Consider the following 18,360-nt stretch of genomic DNA (forward strand, 5'->3'; position numbering starts at 1 on the left):
TTCAAAACCTCATTGATTCCTAAAAAGGTCATTCAGTTCAATTCTCTTGTAATCAAGACATGTTTTCAAGAGATCTTAAGTTCTCCCCCTCAGTTACATGCACTCGCGGAGTAATTCAGTGTTTAACGATTCAGCTGAAATGTCATTCTACTATCTACTTAAACCTTTAGAGACTGACATGCCACGACTAATATGAAATAATTACCAGATATGTCTTGCACCATATGTTCTTATTCCGCTGTCACTTGTCTCTGTTATCACGCTGTGTGTTTCATGGATATTCTGTAAATAATTCTCAACGAACATACGCTTGTCGAGATCCATTTGTGCTCCACTTCCAAAAGCTTCCTCTGGTTGGTTTTCAGTTTGTTCAAACCCCTCTTTTCTTGCCTTGAAGTGCAAGTCAGAATCAGAATTTCTGCGTTGTCTTTCCAATGGTCGCTCGAGAATCATAGTTTCTGGAATCATTAAAGACCGTGCAAAAACATTATGAAAAAAAATGTATCCAAAACTGTTAGTAGTAATGGCCTAAAGAACATATCATTCCAAAAACGTTAATCTGATCAAATAGTTTTATGTATTTACGCTTGTTTAAAACGGCCCCTTTATACCTTACTTATCGCAACTGGTTGTGAAAGATGTTTTCTCCTAATTTGAGCAGACTTTTCGTATAGATCGAAAGCATTCTTACTGAGGTTACTGTATAGAGCCTGTGCCTGACAGAATGACACCTGACAGGAATAATTTCCCTCAGTGACCCATAATATAACAACACAACGATACTACGATACCCCTTTTTCTCCGAGAAGCATTTATTTGGCCACATTAACTCGTTAGAGTAGAAAAATTCAGGATATATTCAGATGTAATACGAAAGCTACATGTTTGCACAGAATTTACTCTACCCACAATTTTACCACCCATCGGCGATATTTCGTTAAACTCAAATCAAGTGGAAGCAGGTACTTAGATGCTTACGGTTTATATTACTCGTCCTTTCCGCCTTCAGGGTTTTCTCAAGCTCTGCGATCTTTGATTCAAGAATCTGTTTCTCTTTCCTCAATTCTTCTGTTTGTTTTATTAGATTCATCAAAGCTACTTCAACCTCATTTGGTTTGAAGTAGAGGAAAGAGTCAGACTTCCCTTGAGTTCTTCGTCCAGGCAGTTCTTGTTGTTTAACACTTAGTGCTGTATGAAAGATTAACAAAACAAATAGGACAAATTAGAAAATTTGTAAGATCATGAAAAAGAGAGAACGAGAGGAAAAAATCAACCTTGACTTCTAAGTTAGAAACCGAGACAAATGACCGGCGTGAAGCGGGACGGGGAAGGAAGTAAAATCATCAACATCATGCGGTATTCTTGGCGCTTTGGCATTTGGTCGTAGTATAAACTAAACAGAGCATGTCAAATTCACCTGAAAATACACAAAGTAACGTTCCATACAAAATTAGAGAAGAGGTTACCTTTCTAACTAGAGGAAAATCACTGAGACAACATTTACTTTTTCAACTGAATTATACCCTAATCTAACACAAAACCCGGCTCCTTCCTAAGCTCTATCCTAGTTAATGATATAGAGTGAATGGTTTGAAACCGGGGGTAACCTGTGAAAGTGCAGTGCGATCATCCGGGTGAGTGTAGTCCCGAGAAGGACTGTTGTCAGTGGTGGTGACTGACCTCTCCACGTCACCCGAAAAGGTAATGTCAACAATGATATTGCTGAACATCATCGACTGACGAACCACACTATTGACTGGGACTCTGCGCAATGCCTAACCTACAGCACTAACTACTCTCAACGACTGACTCTGGAAAGCTGGTTTACCAACTTAGAACATACTCCCCTCATCAGAAGTCAACTACTGTCGGCACCATACAAACGAGTCATTTACGACATTAACATTATAAACGAACCAAGCAGAAGGACCTAATTATCCGACGGATCGAAACAGACCATTCACGAGCGACTTACACAACTTGAGTCCTACAGCCAATAACATCACGGCAAAGCTGACCAATCGGTTTCCACGAACTGAACTAAGAACATTCTACTAACAACAACTATTCACTTGACTCTGATGATGCGGACTTCCGTACAGGTTGTGAAACTGACTTCAATCACCACCACCGACAACAGTCCTTCTCAGACTACACTCACCCGAAAGATCACATTGCGCTTTCACAGTTATTGATACGTTTCAAAATGTAACCTTCCAATTGTCACAAAGCTGAACCCAACCTGAGTACAGGATACGTAGAAAAACATACATCTTAATCAATCTTACCCCTCGGCTCTCTCGCCAGGAAAATTTTCTCCTGAAGTTTCTTCATTTCCTCTCCATAAACTTGTCTTTCGATGCTCAACTTGTTTTCTACTTGTTTCAGCTTCATCAAAGTAATTTCCCTCTTCATCAAAGTAATTTCCCTTTACGCAGCTGCTCAAGACTTGAGCAGCTGCGTAAAGCCATACCACTAGTAACTACCAGGATACCTCCCGCAATTGTGCGAAAACTACAAACAAACTTGATGGCTGTTGGATACATAAAAGAAATCTAAGAAAGAAATATATAAAAAAAAACTCTTTGTTATAGGATAAAGTTACATATCCCATGTTACAAAGATTCGAGAAACATCTAGAAAAAGCTAAAAAAACAGCTGTTGTTGGATTTGTTATGCAGGCAGTATCAAGCTGGTAGCACCATGATACTTTGGACATTACATTCCAGCAGGGATACAGGGGTCAGCAATTAGGGCCAGAAAACATTACATAAGAGATGAACCCTTTCTCCTCTCCCTCGCCTTTCACTATTCTTGTCATTTTAAGTTTCAATGTTAGCAATTAGTTAAATCAAACTAGAACAACGTTCAAGAACATTTTAGAATGTTCCCTTTATGTTTTCCTTGTGAAACTTAAATTGTATCCTCAGTCATGCTTATTGATTTTAAATATTTGTAAGTTTTGCATTTTTTATTTTATTTATTTCTCCACTCCACGTAATAGTAAGGTAAGTTACATAATAAATAAGGTAATAACTACAGAGCAATTATAATTCTGGAAATTCAAATGTTAGAGAGGAGAGACGAGAGGGCACATCTAGAAACCTAATATAGTGCTCCTTAATTTGGGATGAGAGAATAATAAATACATCTATTAGTGTGTTGATCTTTAGGTGAGGCTTTAACCTTGTTAGGATATTCAGATTTCTATAGCATGTTGCACTCCGAATTCACTAATTGGTCTTGGCCCTAAATATATATAAAAATACCAAAGTCATTAAAAGCAAAAATATTTGGCGTCAAGAAATTTTCCCCAAAAGGACAGTCATACCATATATGGTCCAGGCAATCCCATAAGCCTAAGCATCAGTATCAAACCGGCGGCCATTTTCACTTTGCGTAAAGAAGTTTGGTTTGCAATGAATTTTGGCGATCATGGATGACGAACCTTTATCTCATCACGAGCCTGTCACGATGTTAATTTATGCATGTTGAGTTAATTTATACAGTCTACTTTACATCTGAGTTCCCGGATGTATTCACTCGCTTCGCTTGATGTGCACTCGGCTTACAAGATTAAATGTTGTGTTTAGAGTCTCTGGTGTTTCACTGTCTGTCTTAGCAAACACGTTACATGGTGTCAGGGGTGGGATCCTGGTTCCCAAATCCATTGCCATAGAGGAATTACCGCTCAGTGCACTGGAAAACGTTCTTGAGAGAAATTTACTCGCACGCACGTGGTCGAACAACTCTGAACTGTTATCAAGTTCTAGAGGATAGTCTCCGGTCTCTACTGTATTCCGCAATAGCCACCCCACAACTTCGTCACAAAGAATAGCGAAAGACAACGGTAAGTGGAATCGTCTTGTGTCTTTGGAAGGAAATCCCAGCTGAAGAAATCTAACTTATTAACTTCAAAATACAAAGTATGGCCAAGTGTAGCGGCGCTTCTGTACACGCACAAGAAGCCGTCGCACAACCAAATCTGGTACAAATCCCAATAAACATCCCATTGCCCTCAAAATTGGAGCTTACAGGGGATTTGGCGACGAACTGGAAGAAATTCCACCGTGCCTGGAATAACTATGAAATTGCTGCTCGTTTAAAAGATCCTGAAAACCCTACTGCAAACAAATATCTGAGGACTGCCACACTGCTAACCTGTATTGGCTCAGATACTCTAGATGTGTACGAAGGCTTAGAATTTGCGGATGAAGCTGATCAGAAGGACATTGATGTTATTCTCCAAAAGCTACAGTATTATTGCATAGGAGAGACAAACGAAATATACGAGAGATATCGATTTAACAAAGGGACCAGGAGCCTAACGAATCTCTGGATGCTTACGTCACGGCACTGCGCACGTTGGCTAAGACATGTAACTTCGGAGTTTTAGAAAACAGTCTAATAAGACAAAGAATTGTCATTGGAGTAAGAGAGTATCAAGCACGCAAGAAGCTGATGACGTAATGAGTCAAGAAAGATGTAGCGCTCGGGGAAGAGTCCTACGTAGACCAGCATACCTCCGTGACTATACATGCTGACACTTACCTTTCTTATTTATATTCTCCGAACAATGACTCCAAGAAACGATTTAGTTTTTTTCCCTTTTTATTCTTTCCTCTTTGAATAACGGGGGAAGATGTCAGGATGTTAATTTATGTATGTTGAGTTAATTTATACAGTTTACCTTACATCTGAGTTCCCGGATGTATTCGCTCGCTTTGCTTGATGTGCACTCGGCTTACTGTAGTGTCCAGGCCTCCAAGTCCACGACCAAGGCCCCAGGAGACGTAGACTCGAGTATTTATTATGCACTGTAAAGTGAGAACGGGGTGTGAGAAAATCTAGGATAACGAACAAACTAAGCGAGCTGTAAGCGAACTGTAAGCGAACTGTAAGCGAACTGTAAGCGAACTGTATAAGCGAACTCCTGAACATTACACTTACAAGATTAAATGTTGTGTTTAGAGTCTCTGGTGTTTCACTGTCTGTCTTAGCGAACACGTTACAGAGCCTACGGGCTCGGAACCTGTTGATGGGACGCCTGCATCCCCAAGGGGATCGTTTCAAGGCAATTTTACGCTGGAAGATGGCGAACTAACTGTCGCCTCTCAGGATCAGTCGGCCTTGCAAGAAACCAGTTTGTCATTGAACGGTTTCCCGCCTAATTCCACCCAACAGCAAGCCGGTCGAAAGCGATCCTACCCAGCAAGTCAGCTGAGCGTTGCAGCACCAAGCTGCTTTTCTGTCAGGGATAAGGAACCTTTAAGCAAAGTCGCTAAGGTTTCAGATGTTTCAAAAGATCCCTTTGCCTCGGCATTATTGGCGGCAAAAGAGCACAGGCTTACCATCTTAAATATCCGTGGTTTCGGGTTTCTATGGTAATGGGTCCTTTGGCATTTACATGGCCGTTATAAATGTAGTTCAAATATATTGCCTCAACAATCTTCTGCTAGTAGTCAATCTTCAAAAAAAATCAGCTCCGAATAAAGCTTAATAGTTCATTAATTGTTTGGAAGTGTTTTTTTCTACCAGAAAGCCTCAAAACCGCTCGTTTGGGGCTTTCAAAGTTCGGCGCTTAATTCAGCTCGATCTCCATAGTTTAAAAATGCGACAAGACAGGCAGCTTAGGCATCCAGATCGCACACCACTTCGTACTCGAGACAAAAATGTTTTACCTTCTAGGTCTTATTTTCCCACCGAGATTCAACAGGCCACAGAAGGATTATCCAGCTGTTACGGTGACTCGGTTTTAAATCAAACCATTCAAAGGTTTACGAGAAAATGGAACGTAAAGTCGTAGATTTGGAGCTCTTCTAGGGATCCGGACATTAGGGGTACTCAAAGGAATTCCAAACATGCGTTTCGGTAATCGTATGTAACACTCAATGGGTTTTCCTGAGAATGTTTACAAAAACTTTCTTGATTCTTATTGGTCGATCTTGGCTTACGGAGTCCGCCGGAAGTACAAAGTAGCGCCTTTGGAGCCCCGACAGGGGTTACAATTTTGTACAACTTTTCACATTTTTGTACCTCGGGTAGGGTGGCTGGGTCCGAAATTCTAATAACCGAAACGCATGATTGGAATTCCTTTGAGTACCCCTAATGTCCGGATCCCTAGAAGAGCTCCAAATCTACGACTTTACGTTCCATTTTCTCGTAAACCGTTGAATGGAATGATTTAAAATCGAGTCACCATGACAGCTGGATAATCCTTCTGTGGCCTGTTGAATTTCGGTGGGAAAATAAGACCTAGAAGGTAAAACATTTTTGTCTCGAGTACGAGGTGGTGTGCGATCTGGATGCCTAGGTTGCCTGCCTTGTCGCATTTTTAAACCATGGAGAGCGAGCCGAATTAACCGCCAAACTTTGAAAGCCCCAGGCGAGCGATTTTGAGGCTTTCTGGCAGAACAATACACTTCCAAACAAGTAATGAACTATTAAACTTTATTCGGAGCTGAGTTTTTTTGAAGACTGACTACTAGCGAAAGATTCTAGAGGCAATATATTTGAACTACATTTACAACGGCCATGTAAATGTCACAGGACCCATTACCATAGAAACCAGAAACCACGGATATTTAAGGTGGTAAGCCTGTGAATAGGGGAAGCTAAGAAACACGCTTCGAAAGTGACGGTGGTTGATGAGATTCCACCGCCTTCGAGCTCTACGAATACTCGATATTGTATGTGGAATATCGACAATGACTTTAAGGAAATAGTTGATATTTATTTCCGTTCATGTAAGGAGGACAAAGCACACAACGAGCTCGTCAAACAGTTCCCAAAGCCCGATGTTACCGCTCTCCACGTGCCAGAACTTGACAAATGGCTTGTCCTTATTCAAGGTAAGCAGTCTCTAACTAGTCTTCGCTGGGAACAAGATCTCCAGCACTTAAAGAAGGACCCACAGGCCGTACAGGTCGGCGAGGCAATTAACCTGCTTCTCAAGAGCCTCAGCTTGCTGGGACATGCTATGGCAACTGTAAACAAACATAGACGTCAGGATATTGTTAAGTCTACACATATTACCGACATCACTGAGTTCGGTAAACACTCTGATTCTATGCAGAAGTTCCTCTTTGGTGAACTTAAAGCCAAGATACTTAACTTTGTTGGTGAACTGGCTGCCAGTTCGCGATATTACACCTTGTTTTGTAAGGGCTACCCGGTGTACACAGAATCGTCGATGACCCGCTTACACCAGGAAAGGATCCTACCCTCTTAGCAGCAACACAGGACCAAGATAACAACTTAAGAGGTCTTTTAGAAGGATGCCAAGAAAGGAACATTAAGTTCAATAGGGACAAGTTCATGTTTAAGTGCTCCCAAGTTCCATTTATCGGTCACTTATTGACTAGCGAAGGATTGAAAAACGAGAAAGTAGAGGCTATCTGCAACATGCCCAAACCTGAAGATGTTAAAAGCTATACAGCGCTTTGTTAACACAGTGAAGTACCTCTCAAGGTTTTAAGAAGACCTGTCTGATATGTCTGAGCCCCTCCGCAGACTTACACATAAAGGTGCTCCTTGGAAGTGGTCTCACGAGCAAGAAGAACGAGAAGCCTTTACAAAGATCAAGAAAGTTGTGTCCACTGCTCCAGTGTTAAAGTTTTTCACTCCAAATGAGCCGGTCGATAGTGAAGGAGATGCTTCCGGGAAAGGAATTGGCTTCGCCCTTATGCAAGAAGGTCAGCCTGTAACCTATGCGAGCAGATCTCTCACGAAAGCTAAGCAAAACTACTCAAAAATCGAGGAGCTACTTGCACAAGTCTTACAAGGTTACCCTGTGGACAGACCACAAGCCTTTACAGATAATCGCCAGGAAACCTCTGGCTGCAGCTCCAAAACGTTTACAGCGTCTTATGAAGAGATTAACGCAGTATGATGTGGAAATCAAGTACAGACGTGACCCTGAGATGTATCTGGCCGATACACTTTCCAGAGCGTACTTGCCTCAGGAACACCACCCAGGAATGGCAGATCAAGAAGTGGAGAGGATCCACTCTGTGAATTTCCTATCAATATCTGAGCCACAGATCCAAGAAATCCGTGAAGAAACTGCCAAAGAACCTGTCCTGCAGACTCTTAAAGCGACGATTCCAAATGGTTGGCCTAGCCAAAGGAAGGAACTGCCTCCTGAACTGCATGAGTACTTCAAGGTCAAGGACGAGTTGGCGACACAAGATGACATTATTTTCAAGGGTCCCAAATGCGTCATCCCGAAAAGTTTAAGACTCAATATCAAGGAAAAGCTCCACCAATCCCATATCGGTATTCAAGGTTGTTTAAGAAGAGCCCGTGAAGTGGTGTACTGGCCAAACATGAACAAAGAAGGGGCAGAATTCATCTCAAAATGTGAAACCTGCAACACCTTCCAGTCTGCCCAACAGAAAGAGCCTCTTATTTGCTATGAAATCCCACAGCATCCCTGGGAAAAGATTGGTTGTGACGTCTTCACATTTAATAATCAGGACTACCTGTGTAATTCTCTGATTATTTTGAGATTGACGAGCTACACAAGTCCAAAACAGGTGGCACAGTGATTGCAAAGCTTAAGAAACGTTTTGCCACCCATGGAATTCCAGATACATTTCACAGTGATAATGGTCCACCCTTTTCTTCAAGTGAGTTCTCAGCCTTTGCAGTAATGTACGAGTTCGAACATGTCACCAGTTCGCCGGAGTATCCGCAAAGCAATGGCAAAGTGGAAAATGCAGTTAAAACAGCAAAAAGCCTGATGAAGAAATCTGCTAGTACAAACTCGGATTTTCAGCTTGTCCTGCTAGACTGGCGAAATACACCAACAGAAGGTGTGAAGAGTTCACCAGCACAACGAATGTTCAGCAGGCGCACAAGAACACTGCTGCCTACCTCGAAGAAACTCTTGAAACCCCAGTTAGTCACAGATGTTAGAGAGAGGAAGTTACAGAGAAAAGAAGTTCAGACACGTTATTACAATCAAAATGTCAAAGAACTTTCCAGCCTCGTTTCAGGTGACGTTGTACGCATGAAACCGCAAGCCTCTGAGGAAAGCAGAGATGGACCAAGGCGCAAGTTGAACAACAAGTAGATGTCAGATCCTACGCCATTAGAACAGAAGATGGCAATGTTGTTCCGAAGAAACTGGAGACATCTTCGACAGTCCAAGGAACCATTCATGCCTACGGATGACGACATTGAAATTCCAAGTCCAATTCTGAACAGTCCACCAACCAAAGCCAGCCCAGAAACCGTATCAGGAGAGAACAGCACAACACCACTGTCCCGAAACCAACTAGAGCCAAGATCACCAGCTACCTGTCCAGCCCCATTGGCTGAGTGCCAAAAGAGCAACGCAGTCATACGCAGCGGACGCTCTATTCGTCTCCCTGGCTACTTAAAAGACTTTGTTCAGACTTAGATTTTTTACGTTTGTTCCTTTTTGGTTTTGTTTACTGTTTGGCTAAGTTTGTGACGAATATTATTATTATATTTCTCTGATTATCTTCGTGCACACTTATGCGAATATTTCACTGGGACCGTTCATTATTTATTTTCTTTTTCTCTACAGTTCCAATTGCCTTAAAAAAGTTTTAAAAAAAAGAAAGAAAGGTGTAACGTTATTGTGTTACGAAATCGTTTATGTTATGTGACTCGAGTTAGCCAATCAAGTGAGTCTTACCTCGTGTTGGGATTCGCATCGCTTGTAAGTTGTTTGTTCTATTAAAACTTTAAGATTCCAACTACCTTGCGATAGTTTATTTGACTGGAATCGCAACAATGTAGAGGCCTTATTAGACCTGGAATGGTTGGTAAACAACCTACCCACAGCCAACACCAGGCCTGTGAAACCCCTCCTCCCCAACATTCTGATCCAGTTGGATGCTTCCGGGTCGGGCTGGGGGGCTGTGTGCAGCAGGATAGAGACAAGGGGAAGCTGGTCCCTCCATGAATCCTCACTTCACATAAATTGCCTGGAGCTGCTTCAGCCACCTAAGCAATCAAAGCCTTCACCAAATCCCTCCAAAATGCTCATGTCCTAATACAAATGGACAGTACATCAGCCACAGCTTATCTAAACAAAATGGGGGGAGCCAAACAGGGTGTTAGATAAACATGCTCGTACCCTCTGGGAATGGTGTCTCTACAAGAAAATCACCCTTAAAGCAGAGCGCATTCCAGGTCGACTGAATGTCATAGCAGATGCAGTCTCAAGCAAAGCCAGAGCAGCAGACTGGAAGCTCGATTCAGAAGTGTTCCAAGTCCTGAATCAGACTTTCGGTCCTTTTACAATAGACCATTTTGCCAACAGGAACAATGCTCAGCTGGAGAGATTCTACAGTTATCTGCCAGATTCTCAAGCAGAACAGTTTGATGCCCCAGTTCAGCCCTGGAGGGAGGAGAATGCTTACGCCTTCTCCCCTTTCAACTTGATCAGCAAATGCCTGAAGAAGATAAGCCTCGAAGGAGCAACACTGTTGATTGTTTGCCTGGTGTGGCCAGCGCAGGCATGGTACCCCCACCTTCTACAGTTGTTAACAAGCAATCCAGTATTGCTTCCAATTCACAACAACCTGCTGTTAGACCCACTGGGGAACAGACATCTCCTGATCATCAACAACTCCCTGCCTATTGCAGGATGGAGAGTCTCAGGGATCACCTCTCTTCAGAAGGCCTATCAAAAGAAGCTACAGATATTCTCCTCTCTGCCCAACGCAGATCAAAAAATGTTCAGTACAAGTCCTGTTGGGCTTAGTGGTGTTGCGGGTGTCGCCAACAACAGGTTGATAACTTTCGACCAGCTGTAAGTGGTTTAGTTCACTTTCTCAGAGTTGTTTGAACAAGGTGAACAGTACTCTACAATTAATACTTACAGATCAGCTATTAGCTCCACCCTTGGATAGAACTCCCTTGGGCCAACATAAAATTTTGTGTAGCTTCATGAAAGGGGTATTCAATAAGAGACCACTTAAACCCCGTTATACTAGCACTTAGGAAGTTTCTCTGGTTACTGGCCTGTTCAAGAAGTGGCCTATTAACAGTAACTTAGAACTAAAATGTCTCTCAAGGAAGTGTGCAATGTTACTTGCACTAACAAGTGCCAAGCGACAGTCTGATTTGCATGCCTTGGACTTGGCATTTGTGCAGTTTCTTCCAGAGGGCATAGAGTTCAGGATTCAAGGCCTGACTAAAACTAGAACTCCTGGAAAGGATGTTGTCTTTTTTTTCCCAGCCCTTAAAGACAATGTTTAGTTGTGTCCAGTGGCCTGTCTCAGGGAATACATTAAGAAAACAGAAAAGCTCCGCAATCATAGCAGTGTTAGTAAGCCTTTATTTCTAGCCACTCAGAAACCTTTTTCTCCTGTTTCATCGACATCTATAGGTAGATGGCTGAAGCTGACTTTACAAGATTCTGGGATAGACACTAGTGTCTTTAAAGCTCATTCAACACAAGGTGCTTCTTTCTCTGCAGCAAGACAGGGTGGTGTATTTGTCAAAGATATCTTGGCAGCAGCCGACTGGTCTAGAGAGACAACTTTCAATCATTTCTACTACAGCCCTCGTCACTCAGCTTCCTTTGGCACAGTAGTCATTTCATAGGTCAGTGGCTTTCAACGAGACCAATTAGTGAATTCGGAGTGCAACATGCTATAGAATTGTAGATTGTGCTAGGCTACAAAGTAGCTGAAGTACAATCAGAATTCTATTATTGTTGCACGAAGAATTCCCTAATTCCCTCCCTCCCTGTTCCATAACTACAGTGTCAACACTAGTCTTTTTATTTCGTTGCAGATTGGACTCATTTCGTCTACTGGTTCCAGGATTATTGTTGCTTTGTGTCATTCGGTTTAAAGGAAATAAACAAAATGTTTATCTCATTTCATAGTTTGTTTATCTTGTTGTGGCAAAATATCTTATCAAAATAGGCAGTTGACTCAGGTATTTCCATTATTTATCCCTTTTTTTTTCAACGACCTTTTTGGTGACTTACTTATGGCGAGTAGTTGTAAAGGAAGAAGGTTTCTCTGTAGCTCAACCAAGCTTTTCATATCGATAAACGTATTTATCATAATTACTATAGTTCGGTTCGTTTGGAGCCTATGTGACAAAGGCTTAACATGGGTGATTTTCAATTACACTTTGACAATGAACCAAAACAAAGGTACGCAAGTCGTAAGTTACGTTGAATACCTTTTGACATAATTATAATCACATATTTGAGTGCCTTCGAAATTCCGACAAATTTATCATTCCAAATTAGAGGCGTTCACAGATTCTCACGTCATTCCCTTTTTGCTACACCCGAAAAAGATGGTGATTTCTAATGTTGTTGTTCTTGTTGTTCGAATGGATTAGCATGGGGCGTTTCCTAAAACAAGCCGGGTACTTAACCTGCCTAAGGTAAAAATGTATAAAACCAAACTTTAGTCTTCTAATAATGTTACAAGTTTTAGGAACTGTGCCAATTGCGCAAGACATTTGTCTTTTTTTCTTGCTACAAAACAACGTCCCCGTTGTTTTCTACAAAAGACTAAACACCACGACGACAGGGTAAATCAACTGCATTATTATTAAGAAAGTCATGCTCTTGAGGAACACAGACAGGTATCTTTTAATGAATCAATTTGTAGGAAGAATATAAATCAAGGTATTTTTTCAAGAAATACCACACACGTATGTTTGCTCAAAATTTTTTCTGCCTACAATTCTACGAGCGATCCCCTACAATTTTCAAACGGCTCTTAAGTGTATGTAAGTAGTTTGATGCTTACGATCCAAATTACTCGTCCTTTCCACCTTCAGGGTTTCCTCAAGCTCTGTGATCCGTAATTCAAGAATTTGTTTCTCTTTCCTCCATTTTTCTTCCATTAGCTTCATCAGGGCTATCTCATTTTCATTTGGTTTGAAGCAAAGAAAAGAGTCCGATTCCTTCGAGTTCTTCGTCCATGCCGATCTTGCTGTTCCACACTTAGCGCTAAAAGAAGGATTAGCCAACAAGAACATTGAGAATGTACTTCGATTGAAAGGTGACTGATCTATCAAAAGAACGATTCGATGACGGTAGAAAACGTTCTAAACTTTTATCAAAAACCCAGCAGCCAATTTGGGTTAGCGAACTCATTTTGAATTAGATCTTGAATAACATGATGTAATTGCAAAAATTAGCAGATCTGATTGGTTCTAACCAGTCCTTTTGTGCTGTTTAGTTTGGCTGATGTAGCCAGAACTTGGCTAAATAACCTGGCTAATTAGAACCTACTTGTAATCAGACTTGTAAAATTAGACAGGTAAAAAGCCGGTGAGAAACAATATGAAAATACTAAGAGCAAAAAAAATGAGATGTAACTACGTAGCCGATAAATCAAAAACTAAAGGTTAAGTTTTGGCTCATCTGGTTCCCCGTTCCGAGCAAAGTGACGTTAAATGCAACGAAAAACAACGGCCTAGCTCTCATAAGCAGCCTGCTGAACACTATTGGGAAAGAAAGCAATGGCAAAACACCAATTACGCAAGTTTCCAGTTTAAATAACCGAACTTAAAAAAAAAAGGATATGAGTTTTGAACTACTTTTTCTCCATTTTTATCACCCGCCTGTCTACACCGTGCATTATACTCCTCTAATAGTGCCATAACCATTACTTCACATCAATTCTTTACATTTTAGCTTATACATGGAAAATGTCCTTATATAAGCCATTCCTTACCTTGACTATTTATTACAAGCATATCTCGATGAAGTAAAAATAAATCGAAGTAGGCTTCATTATACTCATGTTCATCAATAGACACGGTCACTACAATGTCTTCTCCATTCGCAAGCTGCTTAATTACATCAGTAACAAGGAATTCTTGGAGACGACTCTGCAATGTTCCATCTTTGTAGATGTCCCATAATTCCTTCAAAGCAGCTAAATTCTCAGCTTCTACCGTGAAGCGTATAGAACCATTATTGATCTCCAGCAGCTTGTTGGATGAAGGTAAAACGACTCTTTCGAAGGTCTCCTGGTAGTCTTGGCGACTGGAGCACTTCTGCAAAGCCATCATGCCACTGTTCACCGTTACAAGACCACCAGCAACGGTACGAAAATTGCATCGCAGAGGTCAGTGGTTCGAATCCCATACAGGCCTGATTTTTTTCAGGTATGATTTTCGCTATTGCATAAATAGCGCTCTCTACTGCGAGGATCGTGCATCATACGTATCTTTAGTTTTCTTCACACCGCTGATCTTCTGTTTTTCTAAACCTTGCAAGGGTTGACAAATTGTTCTCAGTTGTCGAAGTTCTTAACCCTTTTGACCTTACCAGAGTCCTTTCCCATTCTTGTATCATTGAAACGAGATCCAAAGTGTACCATCGCTTGGTGAAAATCTCAATCATTGAACTGACTGTAAATTCACCCGGTGGCTCACTCAACCACTTAGAGACTCTCTGGCGCGGGATTTCTCTAGATGGGTAAGTCGCTGGCTCTGGATCAGCGGATTCCAAAATTTGGGCTGGATTTATTTGAGTATTACTTTAATTATTGTCATGCTAAGTAACTCCGGGAGGGAACGCCGACATCTTTTTGCTTGCTTGTTTTGGTCACCCATCTGGTCACCATCTCTTATCAGTGGTGCCCAACTTTGTCACCCATCCCATTTTCAGCTCTATTGAACTTGGGGGAATTTTTAGGGGCTTTTTCCCACCCTTTTTTTTGGGCGGGCTTTTCCCGCCTTTTCTTTTTCCGAATTTTTTACTTTAATTTAATTTATTTAGCAATCAAGTTTCTGTTACAATAGAAATATAAACAAAAAAACAGGAAAGGGTACCTGGTAAAAATTAAAGGTAACAGTGTTCCGGATTCTGCGCATGGAGGCTTAGAAAACCGCGAATTTATCGAGCCAGTCTCAATTTTTCGGGTCATCATGGTGTTCACTTTTTTGAAGACATGTGTAGTCCACGCCCCCGCGGCAATCTGGGTGATGGAGGGGCCACGTGCGCTCTCAATACTTGGGTGGTGACCGATTTGGAAACACTTTCCGCTGTTCAGTTTATACTGAGAGACCTGATCCGGCTGACTTTTAAAGACCCAGCGGATAAAGATGGACTAGCAGAACAAGGTTCCCTTGCTCTCGATGGCATCGAGTGCAGCGTAGTCAATTCGGATCGTCCGAAAAGTCTTGTTTATGTCTATCATTACCCTACCGAAGGGGATGATGAGAGACTTGCTGATGAGTTCCGATAATAGGGGAAGATCATTAGTTGTAATCGTCAGTGTTTTGGGGGGCTTGACCAAATTTGATCACTGGTACGCGTTTATTGACCATGACTGTTTCTAAACCTAAATCACCGCCGAAGGGGTGGTTGATGGTTACCCTACACGGGTTTGGTATAGGGGCATTAAGCCCTTTTGCTTGATCTGCAGAACCATGGGTCATAAGGCGGCCGACTGTAAGTTCAATGGGAAGTGCACTAAATGTGGTATAGTCGAACATCGGGCCCGCGAATGCCCTTCTTGCAGTAGTAAGAATGTTTGGGCCACGCAGTCCACGGATGCTGAGGCTTATGTACCCCCCGGCCACAGAGTTTCCGCCTATGTCAGTCCCTGCCGAGGCTAAGGCCCCTGTGGCTGATGTTATTTTTGGAAGAGAGTGCTGGCCCCTCGCATGCCTCCGGGTCTACTGCGGAGGTGCCTGCTACACTGTCTACAATGGAGACTATTGCCATGGAAATTGCTTCTATCGATCTAAATGAAAGTAGCGACAATGTCATTAATGAATGCATTGAAGTAATTAATGAAAGTAATGAAAGTGCAATGAATATTGAATCAGTAAAGCTGGTTGTAACTGATAACAATCAGGAAGGTCAAAGTATCAATAATTTAGTTACTGCAAACATAAGTGTAAATTTAGAAAATAACAATGGTATGGATACTGAATCTAGTCAAACTATTGGCGAATTTAGTTTGCAGGATTCTGCAAATGGTTTGGAGGGGGCTGAGTCTCCGGACATCTTGGAATCTCCCCACCTCCCCCTTTGAGAAGGATGGGTCTAAGGACAGTTTCGAAGTGGTCACTCGTAAACGGGCTTGAAAAGCGTCTAAGCGGGTTTAGGCCCCAACTAACACGGCGTTAGACGCCGCTGCCCCAAAGCGCCAAAACCAGTGTCGGAAAGCCCTAAGAGGAAGGGGAAATAAGTGTCTAATGGCTTTTTCCTTTATTACTATCGTGGCCTTGTTTATACTGTCTTTGAATACCAACTTTATCAGAGATGGGTCTAGGCGGGTTCGTCTCGTGCAGTGGTTTCAATCTCTTCCTGTAAGTGTAGACCTCGTCTGCCTCAAGGAAACGCATTGTGTGTCTGTGAGTGTATGTTCTTCCTGGTTTTCTTCCACTGGTTTTGATTCTGCGTTGTCTTTGGGTTCTGTTCATTGATGTGGGTGCATAATTCTTTTTCACCCCACTTTGTCTTTGTCTAATTCTTGGTGTGGTTCTGACGGTCTTTTCCTTCTATGTGAATTTTCCATTTTAAACCAGTCTTTCCGTAACTGTTGTCTGTATGCTCCGAATCGCAACCCTGCACGAGACTAGTTTATTGATAATATCCACCCGAACGTAGATCCCTCCGTCCCCACATTCTTGTGCGGGAATTTTAATACCATGTTTGATCGCGCTCAGGACAGACGAGGTTCAGACCCCTTAGATTCGTCGCGAGAGAGTACTGTCTCACTCCGAAGTCTCTTTGACGCCTGTTGCGTACTTGACATTTATCGGTATCTGCCTCCGGCATCCCCTGGGTTCACTTGGACCAAATGAAATGGCGCTTTGGCTTCGTGGATAGATCTCGTCGGCGTCCCCTTTCTTTGGGTGACGTCAGTCACTTCGCGCTATGTGGTGCCGTGCCCTTTTTCAGACCATTGTGGTGTTGTCACCTCGGTTTCTATTCCGGATACCATTCCACCAGGTCCCGGGCTATGGAAACTGAACACAGCCATATTAAAGGAGAGTGAATATGTTCGCCTAGTCAGGAGCTTTGACAATCCTGGCCGAGTTTGAAAAGTGCCTTCTCTTCCTTCAATTAGAAAATGGTGGGAGGAGGGCAAAAGTCGCCTTGAATGGTTGACTATAAACTACTGTAAGAAAAGAGCGCCAACGAAAAAACGAAACAGGGACCAGCTCGTTAATCTAATCGCTCACTTGAAGGTTAAGGTGGACTAAGGATCAACCTCATGTGTTGCACCATATCAGTCGGAAAATTAAATGTTTTCAGATATGCACGAACGATATTTGGAACGTACTTGCCACAGTAACGGCTACAAGCTGGCACAAAATTATTTTCTTTTCACCTTTGTTCATAGCTAAGAAATAGACTGAGAGTTTGCTGCGCGGGCACTGAACTTCATTCACGAAGCAGTTAGAATTTAGAATTAATACTGGTTGAAGTTTTATCATAAAAGTACAAACATCTTTAGTTTTCTTCACACCGCTGATCTTCTGTTTTTCTAAACCTTTGCAAGAGTTGACAAATTGTTCTCAGTTGTCGAAGTCCTTAACCCCTCTGACCTTACCAGAGTCCTTCCCCATTCTTGTATCATTGAAACGAGATCCAAGGTGTGCCATCGCTTGGTGAAAATCTCAATCATTGAACTGACTGCATATTAACCCGGTGGGTCACTAGATCACTTTTAAACTCTCTGGCGCGGGTTTTTCTCTGGAAGGGTGAGTTACTGGCTCTGGATCCTCGGATTCCACAATTTGGGCTGGATTTTTGTGAGTATTTCTTTAACTGTTGTCGTGCTAAGTACCTACCGGGAGGGAACGCCGACATCTTTTTGCTTGCTTGTTTTGGTCACCCATCCGGTCTCCATCTCTTATCAGTGGTGCCCAACTTTGTCACCCATCCCAGATTTAGCTCTGCTGAACCTGGGGGGATTTTGGGAGCTTTTTGCAACCCTCTTTTGGGCGGGCTTTTCCCGCCTTTTTTTTTTTTTTTGAACCTTTTACTTTACTTTATTTAGCGCTCAAGATTCAATTATAATATCAACATAAAAGAAAAAAAACAGGAAAGGATACATATTTAAAAATTAAAGATAACAGTGTTCCAGAGTTCGTGCATGGAGGCTAAGAAAATCGCGAGGTTATCAAGTCAGCCTCCATTTTTCGGATCATCATGGTGTGCACTTTTTTGAAGACATGTGTAGTCCACGCCCCCGCGGCGATCTGAGGGATGGAGGGGGCACGTGCGCTCTCAATGCTTGAGGTGGTGATCGATTTGGGAAAACTTTCCGCTGTTCAATTTATACTGAAATGCCTGATCCGGCTGACTTTTAAAGACCCAGTGGATAAAAACGGACTTCTAGAACAAGGTTCCCTAAACAATAACAAGGCTGAGAC

At 42.2% G+C, this 18,360-nt stretch overlaps 2 protein-coding genes and 2 pseudogenes across 2 annotated transcripts; 2 read left to right on the plus strand and 2 right to left on the minus strand.

The window, feature by feature from the left end:
* Window positions 1-201: 201 nt before the first annotated feature.
* LOC148741628 (uncharacterized) lies at window positions 202-2,415 on the minus strand. The gene is made up of 3 exons (XM_088735565.1): window positions 2,289-2,415; window positions 979-1,188; window positions 202-458 (listed from the first exon to the last, which is right to left on the minus strand). Exons 1-3 carry the CDS (start codon window positions 2,413-2,415, stop codon window positions 202-204), a joined length of 594 nt encoding a protein of 197 aa, XP_088591691.1.
* A 1,017-nt stretch (window positions 2,416-3,432) lies between these two features.
* LOC148741629 (uncharacterized) lies at window positions 3,433-7,231 on the plus strand (annotated as a pseudogene).
* Window positions 7,232-9,695: 2,464 nt separating this feature from the next.
* LOC148741630 (uncharacterized) lies at window positions 9,696-11,725 on the plus strand (annotated as a pseudogene).
* A 220-nt stretch (window positions 11,726-11,945) lies between these two features.
* LOC148741631 (uncharacterized) lies at window positions 11,946-14,046 on the minus strand. Its single transcript, XM_088743763.1, has 2 exons — window positions 13,692-14,046; window positions 11,946-12,961 (listed from the first exon to the last, which is right to left on the minus strand). The coding sequence occupies exons 1-2, from the start codon at window positions 14,029-14,031 to the stop codon at window positions 12,870-12,872; spliced, it is 432 nt and encodes a 143-aa protein (XP_088599889.1). The 5' UTR covers window positions 14,032-14,046; the 3' UTR covers window positions 11,946-12,869.
* Window positions 14,047-18,360: the final 4,314 nt, after the last annotated feature.

This window comes from Stylophora pistillata, chromosome 1 (assembly GCF_964205215.1).
Source record: "Stylophora pistillata chromosome 1, jaStyPist1.2, whole genome shotgun sequence".
Classification (NCBI taxonomy): domain Eukaryota; kingdom Metazoa; phylum Cnidaria; class Anthozoa; order Scleractinia; family Pocilloporidae; genus Stylophora; species Stylophora pistillata.